This window comes from Oncorhynchus tshawytscha, linkage group LG04, assembly GCF_018296145.1.
Source record: "Oncorhynchus tshawytscha isolate Ot180627B linkage group LG04, Otsh_v2.0, whole genome shotgun sequence".
NCBI lineage: Eukaryota > Metazoa > Chordata > Actinopteri > Salmoniformes > Salmonidae > Oncorhynchus > Oncorhynchus tshawytscha.
The window spans coordinates 6,556,791-6,573,335 of NC_056432.1; the positions used below are offsets into that span (position 1 = coordinate 6,556,791).

The 16,545-nt window shown below is 36.9% G+C and overlaps 1 protein-coding gene across 1 annotated transcript in view; it reads right to left on the reverse strand.

The window, feature by feature from the left end:
* The window catches only part of LOC112247771 (trichohyalin-like), a 34,083-nt gene that overhangs the window by 17,211 nt on the left and 327 nt on the right, over positions 1–16,545 (reverse strand). Inside the window, exons 2-3 of the mRNA XM_042321249.1 lie at positions 5,854–6,004; positions 1,700–1,726 (exon numbers count right to left, since the gene is read on the reverse strand). Of these exons, the coding sequence (XP_042177183.1) occupies positions 1,700–1,726; positions 5,854–5,869 (43 nt within the window). The 5' untranslated portion in view covers positions 5,870–6,004. The remainder of the gene's footprint in view (positions 1–1,699; positions 1,727–5,853; positions 6,005–16,545) is intronic.

A 16,545-nucleotide genomic window follows, 5' to 3' on the forward strand; every position in this document is an offset into this window, starting at 1 on the left:
AGTAAAGGTTAATGGATAATGGTAACATCAGTAAAGGTTAATGGATAATGGTAACATCAGTAAAGGTTAATGGATAATGGTAACATCAGTAAAATCATGGATAATGGTAACCAATGGATAATATCAGTAAAGGTTAATGGATAATGATAACATCAGTAAAGGTTAATGGATAATGATAACATCAGTAAAGGTTAATGGATAATGGTAACATCAGTAAAGGTTAATGGATAATGGTAACATCAGTAAGTTAATGGATAATGTAAAGGTTAATGGATAATGGTAACATCAGTAAAGGTTAATGGATAACCATCAGGGTTAATGGATAATGGTAACCAGTAAAGGTTAATGGATAATGGTAACATCAGTAAAGGTTAATGGATAATGATAACATTCATACTAACCAGGTTAAGGATAATTAACATCAGTAAAGGTTAATGGATAATGGTAACATTCATAAAGGTTAATGGATAATGGTTCAGTAAAGGTTAATGGAGGTCTACCCCAGTGTCCAAGGTTAATGGATAACATTAACATCAGTAAAGGTTAATGGATAATTCCCCATTCATACTAACCAGGTCTACCCCAGTGTCCAAGACGCAACATTCATACTAACCAGGTCTACCCCAGTGTCCAAGACTCAACATTCATACTAACCAGGTCTACCCCAGTGTCCAAGCCTCAACATTCATACTAACCAGGTCTACCCCAGTGTCCAAGCCTCAACATTCATACTAACCAGGTCTACCCCAGTGTCCAAGCCTCAACATTCATACTAACCAGGTCTACCCCAGTGTCCAAGTCTCAACATTCATACTAACCAGGTCTACCCCAGTGTCCAAGCCTCAACATTCATACTAACCAGGTCTACCCCAGTGTCCAAGACTCAACATTCATACTAACCAGGTCTACCATTGTGCAAGAGACACTAAACAAACCTAATAACATTAAATATCACTTCAGTTATTATACTAATTCACTTTATGGGTCTATACATGGCCAATTCCCCCTGAAATAACAACATATGATGTTTTACAGTAAAAATCTCTGATTTAAACATCAGTAAAGGGTAATGGATGATGGTAAAATCATCTGGAACATCATTTAGAAGTAAATCCTGAACCAAACTCAACTTAAATCTACTGAAGAAAAGGATCTGTTATGACTAAATATATAGAATAAATGAGAGTCTCTGTATTTCTCCATTAGACAGACATGTTTGTCAGGTAGTTGAGCACTTAAGAGCATTGGACCAGTAACCCAAACGTTGCTGGGTTGAGTCCCTGAGGAAACTAGGAAAATGTTTGCTTGCTAGGAACAGTGGGTTATAACTGCCTTGTTCAGGGGTAGAACAACAGATGTTTACCTTGTCAGCAGCACCATAGGGATTCAATCTAGCAACCTTTTAGAAGTAAAGTACAAAAGTTACCTGCTCAACACTCTAACCACTAGTCTAGCAGTAGAGCTGTTTCTCACAGACACAAACTCAGCTACAACTCCTCATGTTACAAACACATTTCATCCAGACACACATTTACACATAAAGACAAATAAAACCACAAACACATTTCATCCAGACACACATTTACACATAAAGACAAATAAAACTACAAACACATTTCATTTTCAATAGTTGGTTTAGTTCTGTTCTCCCAGATACATGAAAGAAAAGTTCATCATTAATTATAGCATGTTGACTTACTATGAACTCTGGACTCTGACATTTTCACTGCAATAAAGAGAGAAAACATTCATAATTACATCATTGCCTTTCATCAAATTCTCTATATGTGCATATCTACATGTTTTTACAGAACAATCTACACCTCAGTCCTATACTGAGACACACCTTTCACTTTCACCTTTGCTCAGGTATTTGGAGTAAACTCCTCCCCCCCAGCCTCTCTGGTTATTAGAAAACCCAGCCACAAAGTCTAAATTGTCTATAGGCCTATCGTAAAATGTCACGAAAACGAAAATGTGCATTTCTGATCTTAATTTAGGTTTAAGGTTAGCGGTGTGTCTAATAGGGTTCAAATCAGAAGACCGATCCAGCCAGCAGATGGTAGTGATGATCTTTAATTATAGTCATATTATCCTGAGCTGTAAAGATTTAACAGTGACTATCAATATTAGCTTCTCTTATCTCTTTGGACACATTCACATGACTAAATGAGTGAAATTGCTTCCATGACAAATAGTCTCAATGCTTTTCCATCCCCTCCTAACAAAATAAATGTAGCTGACTGGTGGTCATTTACTGTCTGAGAAGAGAGTATCATTACCACCTGCTGGTCAATGTTGGGAACTGCGGTGAATTTACAAATCAGAAAGTCAGACATACAATTTAGGAGGCTGGGGGTAAAGACAGTTTGGGTTAGGGTGTGTAGGGGACAGGGCTGGGGGTAAAGACTGAGTTTGGGTTAGGGTGTGTAGGGGACAGGGGACAGGGCTGGGGGTAAAGGCTGAGTTTGGGTTAGGGTGTGTAGGGGACAGGGGACAGGGCTGGGGGTAAAGACTGAGTTTGGGTTAGGGTGTGTAGGGGACAGGGCTGGGGGTAAAGACTGAGTTTGGGTTAGGGTGTGTAGGGGACAGGGCTGGGGGTAAAGACTGAGTTTGGATTAGGGTGTGTAGGGGACAGGGGACAGGGCTGGGGGTAAAGACTGAGTTTGGGTTAGGGTGTGTAGGGGACAGGGCTGGGGGTGAAGACTGAGTTTGGGTTAGGGTGTGCAGGGTGGGGGTAAAGGCTGAGTTTGGGTTAGGGTGTGTAGGGGACAGGGCTGGGGGTAAAGGCTGAGTTTGGGTTAGGGTGTGTAGGGGACAGGGCTGGGGGTAAAGACTGAGTTTGGGTTAAAACCATTACAATCTGGGCACTTACAGACAGTATCCATGTCAGCACCTTAAGTTAATCAAGACTTTACTTTTCACAAAAGGCATCGGAAACCATATATTTTTATTGGTCAATTATCATTAAATTGATTTCTCAGTTTGACAACTTTCATCAATTTTCTACTGTGACATTCTGCACAATGCTGTGTCATGTGGTTGTCCCTGGCAACAGTGTTTTACCCTGTTCATCCTCAAACCCAAACCAGTATGTTCTGACCCAGCTGTAGATGTTCAGTATAGCAGCAAATCACTACAATAGGTGGCTTTTCTGCAACTGAATTCAATGTAAATGTTATATATTTATTTTGTCATGTTTTTTATTTTGAGTACAAAATATACAAGTGATGCTAGATCTTATGTTTTACAAGTAGATATTTAAAGCTGCATTTGATTTCAACTGTTTGTTTTTAAGTTAATTGCCTGTATTACCACCTGCCCTGCTTGTTTACAGCTGATCTGTCGTTCTCTATCTAGACAATATTACCATGTCGTCTTAGAATACTGGTGATTTGTCATTAACTATTTCTCATTGAGCCCCATTCAGTGAAACAGTTCATTCAGCCTCATTTACTGCTTTAAAAAAACATAGCTGATATGGATGACTTGCTTAAACAAATGTGGTTTCTACTGTTAATTGAGATGGACAAACTATGGCATAATGGGAAGACAAGCGGATAAGAGACAATCAGTCATTTAGATTAAGATATTAATGAGCGAGCCAGGAGGGACGTAGTCAATATATAAAATGGTGCCGATAGAGAGGGAGGAAGTGATTCTAGCCCCGCAACATTCCAGTGTTATTTCTTACATTGTTAGCCAGACATTTTAGTGTGTTATTACATACAGCTGGGATGAAGGTGGGGTGTGTGTTTCATTTCTCAATAAAACGAGAAAACATTCATATTTACATCATTACCATTCATCAAATTCTCTCTTTTGCTCAATCACACAGATACAAACATCCCTTCTTCTTTCTCCAGTCCTCATTGTTTTAAAACAGGACTGTTGTGTCTAGTTTGGAAAGTGAAATATACTGAGATCTCCTCTTACCTTTACTGGTCTTCACGTCCACCACTTCACTTTAAAAATAGTTTATTTAAATCTATAACCACTCTAATAGTCACTATATGTGCATTTCTACACGTTTTTACAGAACAATCTACACCTCAGTCCTATACTGAGACACACCTTTCACTTTCACCTTTGCTCAGGTATTTGGAGTAAACTCCTCCCCCTAGCCTCTCTGGTTATTAGAAAACCCAGTCACAAAGTCCAAATTGTCTATAGGACTATCGTAAAATGTAATGAAAACAAAAATGTGCATTTCTGATCTAAATTTAGGTTTAAGGTTTGGCATAAGGTTAGCAGTGTGTAGAATAGGGTTCTAATCAGAAGACCGATCCAGCCAGCAGATGGTAGTGATGATCTTTAATTATAGTCATATTATCCTGAGCTGTAAAGATTTAACAGTGACTATCAATATTAGCTTCTCTTATCTCTTTGGACACATTCACATGAGTAAATGAGTGAAATTGCTTCCATGACAAATAGTCTCAATGCTTTTCCATCCCCTCCTAACAAAATAAATGTAGCTGACTGGTGGTCATTTACTGTCTGAGAAGAGAGTATCATTACCACCTGCTGGTCAATGTTGGGAACTGCGGTGAATTTACAAATCAGAAAGTCAGACATACAATTTAGGAGGCTGGGGGTAAAGACAGTTTGGGTTAGGGTGTGTAGGGGACAGGGCTCAGGGTAAAGACTGAGTTTGGGTTAGGGTGTGTAGGGGACAGGGGACAGGGCTGGGGGTAAAGGTGGAGTTTGGGTTAGGGTGTGTAGGGGACAGGGCTGGGGGTAAAGACTGAGTTTGGGTTAAAACCATTACAATCTGGGCACTTACAGACAGTATCCATGTCAGCACCTTAAGTTAATCAAGACACTACTTTTCACAAAAGGCATCAGAAACCATATATTTTTATTTTTTTGGTCAATTATCATAAAATTTAGTCTCAGTTTGACAATTTTCATCAAGTTTCTTCTGTGACATTCTGCACAATGCTGTGTCATGTGGTAGCCCCTGGCAACAGTGTTTTACCCTGTTCGTCCTCAAACCCAAACCAGTATGTTCTGACCCAGCTGTAGATGTTCAGTATAGCAGCAAATCACCACAATAGGTGGCTTTTCTGCAACTGAATTCAATGTAAATGTTATATATTTATTTTGTCCTGTTTTTTATTTTGAGTACAAAATATACAAGTGATGCTAGATCTTATGTTTTACAAGTAGATATTTAAAGCTGCATTTGATTTCAACTGTTTGTTTTTAAGTTAATTGCCTGTATTACCACCTGCCCTGCTTGTTTACAGCTGATCTGTCGTTCTCTATCTAGACAATATTACCATGTCGTCTTAGAATACTGGTGATTTGTCATGAACTATTTCTCATTGAGCCCCATTCAGTGAAACAGTTCATTCAGCCTCATTTACTGCTTTTAAAAAAAACATAGCTGATATGGATGACTTGCTTAAACAAATGTGGTTTCTACTGTTAATTGAGATGGACAAACTATGGCATAATGGGACGACAAGCGGATAAGATACAATCAGTCATTTAGATTAAGATATTAATGAGCGAGCCAGGAGGGACGTAGTCAATATATAAAATGGTGCCGATAGAGAGGGAGGAAGTGATTCTAGCCCCGCAACATTCCAGTGTTATTTCTTACATTGTTAGCCAGACATTTTAGTGTGTTATTACATACAGACAGAAAGAAGGTGGGGTGTGTGTTTCATTTCTCAATAAGAAGAGAAAACATTCATATTTACATCATTACCATTCATCAAATTCTCTCTTTTGCTCAATCACACAGATACAAACATCCCTTCTTCTTTCTCCAGTCCTCATTGTTTTAAAACAGGACTGTTGTGTCTAGTTTGGAAAGTGACATATACTGAGATCTCCTCTTACCTTTACTGGTCTTCATGTCCTCCACTTCACATTCAAAATAGTTTATTTAAATCTATAACCACTCTAATAGTCACTATATGTGCATTTCTACATGTTTTTACAGAACAATCTACACCTCAGTCCTATACTGAGACACACCTTTCACTTTCACCTTTGCTCAGGTATTTGGAGTAAACTCCTCCCCCCAGCCTCTCTAGTTATTAGAAAACCCAGTCACAAAGTCTAAATTGTCTATAGGACTATCGTAAAATGTAATGAAAACAAAAATGTGCATTTCTGATCTAAATTTAGGTTTAAGGTTTGGCATAAGGTTAGCAGTGTGTAGAATAGGGTTCTAATCAGAAGAGCGATCCAGCCAGCAGATGGGAGTGATGATCTTTAATTATAGTCATATTATCCTGAGCTGTAAAGATTTAACAGTGACTATCAATATTAGCTTCTCTTATCTCTTTGGACACATTCACATGAGTAAATGAGTGAAATTGCTTCCATGACAAATAGTCTCAATGCTTTTCCATCCCCTCCTAACAAAATAAATGTAGCTGACTGGTGGTCATTTACTGTCTGAGAAGAGAGTATCATTACCACCTGCTGGTCAATGTTGGGAACTGCGGTGAATTTACAAATCAGAAAGTCAGACATACAATTTAGGAGGCTGGGGGGTAAAGACAGTTTGGGTTAGGGTGTGTAGGGGACAGGGCTCAGGGTAAAGACTGAGTTTGGGTTAGGGTGTGTAGGGGACAGGGGACAGGGCTGGGGGTAAAGGTGGAGTTTGGGTTAGGGTGTGTAGGGGACAGGGCTGGGGGTAAAGACTGAGTTTGGGTTAAAACCATTACAATCTGGGCACTTACAGACAGTATCCATGTCAGCACCTTAAGTTAATCAAGACACTACTTTTCACAAAAGGCATCAGAAACCATATATTTTTATTTTTTTGGTCAATTATCATTAAATTTAGTCTCAGTTTGACAATTTTCATCAAGTTTCTTCTGTGACATTCTGCACAATGCTGTGTCATGTGGTAGCCCCTGGCAACAGTGTTTTACCCTGTTCATCCTCAAACCCAAACCAGTATGTTCTGACCCAGCTGTAGATGTTCAGTATAGCAGCAAATCACTACAATAGGTGGCTTTTCTGCAACTGAATTCAATGTAAATGTTATATATTTATTTTGTCCTGTTTTTTATTTTGAGTACAAAAATATACAAGTGATGCTAGATCTTATGTTTTACAAGTAGATATTTAAAGCTGCATTTGATTTCAACTGTTTGTTTTTAAGTTAATTGCCTGTATTACCATCTGCCCTGCTTGTTTACAGCTGATCTGTCGTTCTCTATCTAGACAATATTACCATGTCGTCTTAGAATACTGGTGATTTGTCATTAACTATTTCTCATTGAGCCCCATTCAGTGAAACAGTTCATTCAGCCTCATTTACTGCTTTAAAAAAACATAGCTGATATGGATGACTTGCTTAAACAAATGTGGTTTCTACTGTTAATTGAGATGGACAAACTATGGCATAATGGGAAGACAAGCGGATAAGAGACAATCAGTCATTTAGATTAAGATATTAATGAGCGAGCCAGGAGGGACGTAGTCAATATATAAAATGGTGCCGATAGAGAGGGAGGAAGTGATTCTAGCCCCGCAACATTCCAGTGTTATTTCTTACATTGTTAGCCAGACATTTTAGTGTGTTATTACATACAGCTGGGAAGAAGGTGGGGTGTGTGTTTCATTTCTCAATAAAACGAGAAAACATTCATATTTACATCATTACCATTCATCAAATTCTCTCTTTTGCTCAATCACACAGATACAAACATCCCTTCTTCTTTCTCCAGTCCTCATTGTTTTAAAACAGGACTGTTGTGTCTAGTTTGGAAAGTGACATATACTGAGATCTCCTCTTACCTTTACTGGTCTTCACGTCCTCCACTTCACATTCAAAATAGTTGATTTAAATCTATAACCACTCTAATAGTCACTATATGTGCATATCTACATGTTTTTACAGAACAATCTACACCTCAGTCCTATACTGAGACATACCTTTCACTTTCACCTTTGCTCAGGTATTTGGAGTAAACTCCTCCCCCCAGCCTCTCTAGTTATTAGAAAACCCAGTCACAAAGTCTAAATTGTCTATAGGACTATCGTAAAATGTAATGAAAACAAAAATGTGCATTTCTGATCTAAATTTAGGTTTAAGGTTTGGCATAAGGTTAGCAGTGTGTAGAATAGGGTTCTAATCAGAAGAGCGATCCAGCCAGCAGATGGGAGTGATGATCTTTAATTATAGTCATATTATCCTGAGCTGTAAAGATTTAACAGTGACTATCAATATTAGCTTCTCTTATCTCTTTGGACACATTCACATGAGTAAATGAGTGAAATTGCTTCCATGACAAATAGTCTCAATGCTTTTCCATCCCCTCCTAACAAAATAAATGTAGCTGACTGGTGGTCATTTACTGTCTGAGAAGAGAGTATCATTACCACCTGCTGGTCAATGTTGGGAACTGCGGTGAATTTACAAATCAGAAAGTCAGACATACAATTTAGGAGGCTGGGGGTAAAGACAGTTTGGGTTAGGGTGTGTAGGGGACAGGGCTCAGGGTAAAGACTGAGTTTGGGTTAGGGTGTGTAGGGGACAGGGGACAGGGCTGGGGGTAAAGGCTGAGTTTGGGTTAGGGTGTGTAGGGGACAGGGGACAGGGCTGGGGGTAAAGACTGAGTTTGGGTTAGGGTGTGTAGGGGACAGGGGACAGGGCTGGGGGTAAAGACTGAGTTTGGGTTAGGGTGTGTAGGGGACAGGGCTGTGGGTAAAGACTGGGTTTGGGTTAGGGTGTGTAGGGGACAGGGGACTGGGGGTAAAGGCTGAGTTTGGGTTAGGGTGTGTAGGGGACAGGGGACAGGGCTGGGGGTAAAGACTGAGTTTGGATTAGGGTGTGTAGGGGACAGGGCTGGGGGTGAAGACTGAGTTTGGGTTAGGGTGTGCTGGGGCTGGGGGTAAAGACTGTTTGGGTTAGGGTGTGTAGGGGACAGGGGACAGGGCTGGGGGTAAAGGTGGAGTTTGGGTTAGGGTGTGTAGGGGACAGGGCTGGGGGTAAAGACTGAGTTTGGGTTAAAACCATTACAATCTGGGCACTTACAGACAGTATCCATGTCAGCACCTTAAGTTAATCAAGACACTACTTTTCACAAAAGGCATCAGAAACCATATATTTTTATTTTTTTGGTCAATTATCATTAAATTTAGTCTCAGTTTGACAATTTTCATCAAGTTTCTTCTGTGACATTCTGCACAATGCTGTGTCATGTGGTAGCCCCTGGCAACAGTGTTTTACCCTGTTCATCCTCAAACCCAAACCAGTATGTTCTGACCCAGCTGTAGATGTTCAGTATAGCAGCAAATCACTACAATAGGTGGCTTTTCTGCAACTGAATTCAATGTAAATGTTATATATTTATTTTGTCCTGTTTTTTATTTTGAGTACAAAATATACAAGTGATGCTAGATCTTATGTTTTACAAGTAGATATTTAAAGCTGCATTTGATTTCAACTGTTTGTTTTTAAGTTAATTGCCTGTATTACCACCTGCCCTGCTTGTTTACAGCTGATCTGTCGTTCTCTATCTAGACAATATTACCATGTCGTCTTAGAATACTGGTGATTTGTCATTAACTATTTCTCATTGAGCCCCATTCAGTGAAACAGTTCATTCAGCCTCATTTACTGCTTAAAAAAACATAGCTGATATGGATGACTTGCTTAAACAAATGTGGTTTCTACTGTTAATTGAGATGGACAAACTATGGCATAATGGGACGACAAGCGGATAAGATACAATCAGTCATTTAGATTAAGATATTAATGAGCGAGCCAGGAGGGACGTAGTCAATATATAAAATGGTGCCGATAGAGAGGGAGGAAGTGATTCTAGCCCCGCAACATTCCAGTCTTATTTCTTACATTGTTAGCCAGACATTTTAGTGTGTTATTACATACAGCTGGGATGAAGGTGGGGTGTGTGTTTCATTTCTCAATAAAACGAGAAAACATTCATATTTACATCATTACCATTCATCAAATTCTCTCTTTTGCTCAATCACACAGATACAAACATCCCTTCTTCTTTCTCCAGTCCTCATTGTTTTAAAACAGGACTGTTGTGTCTAGTTTGGAAAGTGAAATATACTGAGATCTCCTCTTACCTTTACTGGTCTTCACGTCCACCACTTCACTTTAAAAATAGTTTATTTAAATCTATAACCACTCTAATAGTCACTATATGTGCATATCTACATGTTTTTACAGAACAATCTACACCTCAGTCCTATACTGAGACATACCTTTCACTTTCACCTTTGCTCAGGTATTTGGAGTAAACTCCTCCCCCCAGCCTCTCTAGTTATTAGAAAACCCAGTCACAAAGTCTAAATTGTCTACAGGACTATCGTAAAATGTCATGAAAACAAAAATGTACATTTCTGATCTTAATTTAGGTTTCAGGTTTGGCATAAGGTTAGCAGTGTGTAGAATAGGGTTCAAATCAGAAGACCGATCCAGCCAGCAGATGGGAGTGATGATCTTTAATTATAGTCATATTATCCTGAGCTGTAAAGATTTAACAGTGACTATCAATATTAGCTTCTCTTATCTCTTTGGACACATTCACATGAGTAAATGAGTGAAATTGCTTCCATGACAAATAGTCTCAATGCTTTTCCAAACAGTCCTTTAGTGTGGGAGCCTGCTAACGGTCCTTTAGTGTGGGAGTCTGCTAACAGTCCTTTAGTGTGGGAGCCTGCTAACGGTCCTTTAGTGTGGGAGTCTACTAACAGTCCTTTAGTGTGGGAGCCTGCTAACGGTCCTTTAGTGTGGGAGTCTGCTAACAGTCCTTTAGTGTGGGAGCCTGCTAACAGTCCTTTAGTGTGGGAGCCTGCAAACAGTCCTTTAGTGTGGGAGCCTGCTAACGGTCCTTTAGTGTGGGAGTCTGCTAACAGTCCTTTAGTGTGGGAGCCTGCTAACAGTCCTTTAGTGTGGGAGCCTGCTAACGGTCCTTTAGTGTGGGAGCCTGCTAACAGTCCTTTAGTGTGGGAGCCTGCTAACAGTCCATTAGTGTGGGAGCCTGCTAACGGTCCTTTAGTGTGGGAGCCTGCTAACAGTCCTTTAGTGTGGGAGCCTGCTAACAGTCCTTTAGTGTGTGAGCCTGCTAACAGTCCTTTAGTGTGGGAGCCTGCTAACAGTCCTTTAGTGTGGGAGCCTGCTAACAGTCCTTTAGTGTGGGAGCCTGCTAACGGTCCATTAGTGTGGGAGCCTGCTAACAGTCCTTTAGTGTGGGAGCCTGCTAACAGTCCTTTATTGTGGGAGCCTGCTAACAGCCAACCGTATGCAGATGAGGTTAGGTACACACTCATAATTTCCAATGGAAACTACTGGGATGTCTATATAACAGTGTTATAATGTCTATATAACAGTGTTATAATGTCTATATAACAGTGTTATAATGTCTATATAACAGTGTTATACTGTCTATATAACAGTGTTATAATGTCTATATAACAGTGTTATAATGTCTATATAACAGTGTTATAATGTCTATATAACAGTGTTATAATGTCTATATAACAGTGTTATGAGGTCTATATAACAGTGTTATAATGTCTATATAACAGTGTTATAATGTCTATATAACAGTGTTATGAGGTCTATATAACAGTGTTATAATGTCTATATAACAGTGTTATAATGTCTATATAACAGTGTTATGAGGTCTATATAACAGTGTTATAATGTCTATATAACAGTGTTATCAGGTCTATATAACAGTGTTATAAGGTCTATATAACAGTGTTATAATGTCTATATAACAGTGTTATGAGGTCTATATAACAGTGTTATAATGTCTATATAACAGTGTTATCAGGTCTATATAACAGTGTTATCAGGTCTATATAACAGTGTTATAATGTCTATATAACAGTGTTATAATGTCTATATAACAGTGTTATAATGTCTATATAACAGTGTTATAATGTCTATATAACAGTGTTATCAGGTCTATATAACAGTGTTATCAGGTCTATATAACAGTGTTATAATGTCTATATAACAGTGTTATCAGGTCTATATAACAGTGTTATAATGTCTATATAACAGTGTTATGAGGTCTATATAACAGTGTTATAATGTCTATATAACAGTGTTATCAGGTCTATATAACAGTGTTATCAGGTCTATATAACAGTGTTATCAGGTCTATATAACAGTGTTATCAGGTCTATATAACAGTGTTATCAGGTCTATATAACAGTGTTATCAGGTCTATATAACAGTGTTATGAGGTCTATATAACAGTGTTATAATGTCTATATAACAGTGTTATAATGTCTATATAACAGTGTTATAATGTCTATATAACAGTGTTATAATGTCTATATAACAGTGTTATAATGTCTATATAACAGTGTTATCAGGTCTATATAACAGTGTTATCAGGTCTATATAACAGTGTTATAATGTCTATATAACAGTGTTATCAGGTCTATATAACAGTGTTATAATGTCTATATAACAGTGTTATGAGGTCTATATAACAGTGTTATAATGTCTATATAACAGTGTTATCAGGTCTATATAACAGTGTTATCAGGTCTATATAACAGTGTTATCAGGTCTATATAACAGTGTTATCAGGTCTATATAACAGTGTTATCAGGTCTATATAACAGTGTTATGAGGTCTATATAACAGTGTTATAATGTCTATATAACAGTGTTATAATGTCTATATAACAGTGTTATGAGGTCTATATAACAGTGTTATAATGTCTATATAACAGTGTTATGAGGTCTATATAACAGTGTTATCAGGTCTATATAACAGTGTTATCAGGTCTATATAACAGTGTTATCAGGTCTATATAACAGTGTTATCAGGTCTATATAACAGTGTTATAATGTCTATATAACAGTGTTATGAGGTCTATATAACAGTGTTATGAGGTCTATATAACAGTGTTATAATGTCTATATAACAGTGTTATCAGGTCTATATAACAGTGTTATCAGGTCTATATAACAGTGTTATAATGTCTATATAACAGTGTTATGAGGTCTATATAACAGTGTTATGAGGTCTATATAACAGTGTTATGAGGTCTATATAACAGTGTTATAATGTCTATATAACAGTGTTATCAGGTCTATATAACAGTGTTATCAGGTCTATATAACAGTGTTATGAGGTCTATATAACAGTGTTATCAGGTCTATATAACAGTGTTATCAGGTCTATATAACAGTGTTATCAGGTCTATATAACAGTGTTATCAGGTCTATATAACAGTGTTATAATGTCTATCTATATAACAGTGTTATCAGGTCTATATAACAGTGTTATGAGGTCTATATAACAGTGTTATAATGTCTATATAACAGTGTTATCAGGTCTATATAACAGTGTTATCAGGTCTATATAACAGTGTTATAATGTCTATATAACAGTGTTATCAGGTCTATATAACAGTGTTATCAGGTCTATATAACAGTGTTATGAGGTCTATATAACAGTGTTATAATGTCTATATAACAGTGTTATCAGGTCTATATAACAGTGTTATCAGGTCTATATAACAGTGTTATGAGGTCTATATAACAGTGTTATAATGTCTATATAACAGTGTTATCAGGTCTATATAACAGTGTTATCAGGTCTATATAACAGTGTTATCAGGTCTATATAACAGTGTTATCAGGTCTATATAACAGTGTTATAATGTCTATATAACAGTGTTATCAGGTCTATATAACAGTGTTATGATGTCTATATAACAGTGTTATGAGGTCTATATAACAGTGTTATAATGTCTATATAACAGTGTTATCAGGTCTATATAACAGTGTTATCAGGTCTATATAACAGTGTTATAATGTCTATATAACAGTGTTATCAGGTCTATATAACAGTGTTATCAGGTCTATATAACAGTGTTATGAGGTCTATATAACAGTGTTATCAGGTCTATATAACAGTGTTATCAGGTCTATATAACAGTGTTATCAGGTCTATATAACAGTGTTATAATGTCTATATAACAGTGTTATCAGGTCTATATAACAGTGTTATCAGGTCTATATAACAGTGTTATCAGGTCTATATAACAGTGTTATAATGTCTATATAACAGTGTTATCAGGTCTATATAACAGTGTTATCAGGTCTATATAACAGTGTTATAATGTCTATATAACAGTGTTATCAGGTCTATATAACAGTGTTATCAGGTCTATATAACAGTCAGGTCTATATAACAGTGTTATGAGGTCTATATAACAGTGTTATGAGGTCTATATAACAGTGTTATGAGGTCTATATAACAGTGTTATGAGGTCTATATAACAGTGTTAACAGTCCTATAACAGTGTTATCAGGTCTATATAACAGTGTTATCAGGTCTATATAACAGTGTTATCAGGTCTATATAACAGTGTTATCAGGTCTATATAACAGTGTTATCAGGTCTATATAACAGTGTTATCAGGTCTATATAACAGTGTTATCAGGTCTATATAACAGTGTTATCAGGTCTATATAACAGTGTTATGAGGTCTATATAACAGTGTTATAATGTCTATATAACAGTGTTATCAGGTCTATATAACAGTGTTATCAGGTCTATATAACAGTGTTATAATGTCTATATAACAGTGTTATCAGGTCTATATAACAGTGTTATCAGGTCTATATAACAGTGTTATGAGGTCTATATAACAGTGTTATAATGTCTATATAACAGTGTTATCAGGTCTATATAACAGTGTTATCAGGTCTATATAACAGTGTTATGAGGTCTATATAACAGTGTTATAATGTCTATATAACAGTGTTATCAGGTCTATATAACAGTGTTATCAGGTCTATATAACAGTGTTATAATGTCTATATAACAGTGTTATCAGGTCTATATAACAGTGTTATCAGGTCTATATAACAGTGTTATCAGGTCTATATAACAGTGTTATCAGGTCTATATAACAGTGTTATCAGGTCTATATAACAGTGTTATGAGGTCTATATAACAGTGTTATAATGTCTATATAACAGTGTTATCAGGTCTATATAACAGTGTTATCAGGTCTATATAACAGTGTTATAATGTCTATATAACAGTGTTATCAGGTCTATATAACAGTGTTATCAGGTCTATATAACAGTGTTATCAGGTCTATATAACAGTGTTATCAGGTCTATATAACAGTGTTATCAGGTCTATATAACAGTGTTATCAGGTCTATATAACAGTGTTATAATGTCTATATAACAGTGTTATCAGGTCTATATAACAGTGTTATCAGGTCTATATAACAGTGTTATCAGGTCTATATAACAGTGTTATAATGTCTATATAACAGTGTTATCAGGTCTATATAACAGTGTTATCAGGTCTATATAACAGTGTTATAATGTCTATATAACAGTGTTATCAGGTCTATATAACAGTGTTATAAGGTCTATATAACAGTGTTATCAGGTCTATATAACAGTGTTATCAGGTCTATATAACAGTGTTATCAGGTCTATATAACAGTGTTATGAGGTCTATATAACAGTGTTATAATGTCTATATAACAGTGTTATCAGGTCTATATAACAGTGTTATCAGGTCTATATAACAGTGTTATAATGTCTATATAACAGTGTTATCAGGTCTATATAACAGTGTTATCAGGTCTATATAACAGTGTTATCAGGTCTATATAACAGTGTTATCAGGTCTATATAACAGTGTTATCAGGTCTATATAACAGTGTTATCAGGTCTATATAACAGTGTTATCAGGTCTATATAACAGTGTTATCAGGTCTATATAACAGTGTTATCAGGTCTATATAACAGTGTTATCAGGTCTATATAACAGTGTTATGAGGTCTATATAACAGTGTTATAATGTCTATATAACAGTGTTATCAGGTCTATATAACAGTGTTATCAGGTCTATATAACAGTGTTATAATGTCTATATAACAGTGTTATCAGGTCTATATAACAGTGTTATCAGGTCTATATAACAGTGTTATAATGTCTATATAACAGTGTTATCAGGTCTATATAACAGTTAGTGCTGTTTGCACGAACACTCAGACTTGATTCAACTAATCAAGTCATCGTCAAACCTTTGATTTGAATCAGGTCTGTGAGTGCTCCCCTTTGGGTCTCCAGAACCAGGATTGGGAGACACTGGTCTTAACACCCAGAGGTCTGTTCATTCAGAACAAAAATGTAACAAACAGTTTGTAACGGAAACCATTAACTTTGAACAAAAACATGCTTTTCAATAAAAATTCAAGTATCTTCTGGACAAATTCATGTTGGTCCCTCCCCGTTTCCTTCAGTTTGCTTCTGCTGGTTTCCGTGTGGGTTTGAGGGGTCGTGAACACACCCCAGGTTTCCACTGACACACCATGCTCATCATACTCAGATCATAGAAGGTGGCACAGACATGGGCTGGCTGCATGTGGTTTACCCACACGGTGTTCAGGTTCATTATATTGCCTAACTTTCTATTCTGGTTCAGAGGGGAAAGTGAAATCCAGGAAGTGAAATGCTGTGCTTTCTTCCTCCTTTGGTCCATTTGGAGTTTTCTGGTTCTGCAAAGCCATAAAACACCTGTATTATAATGAT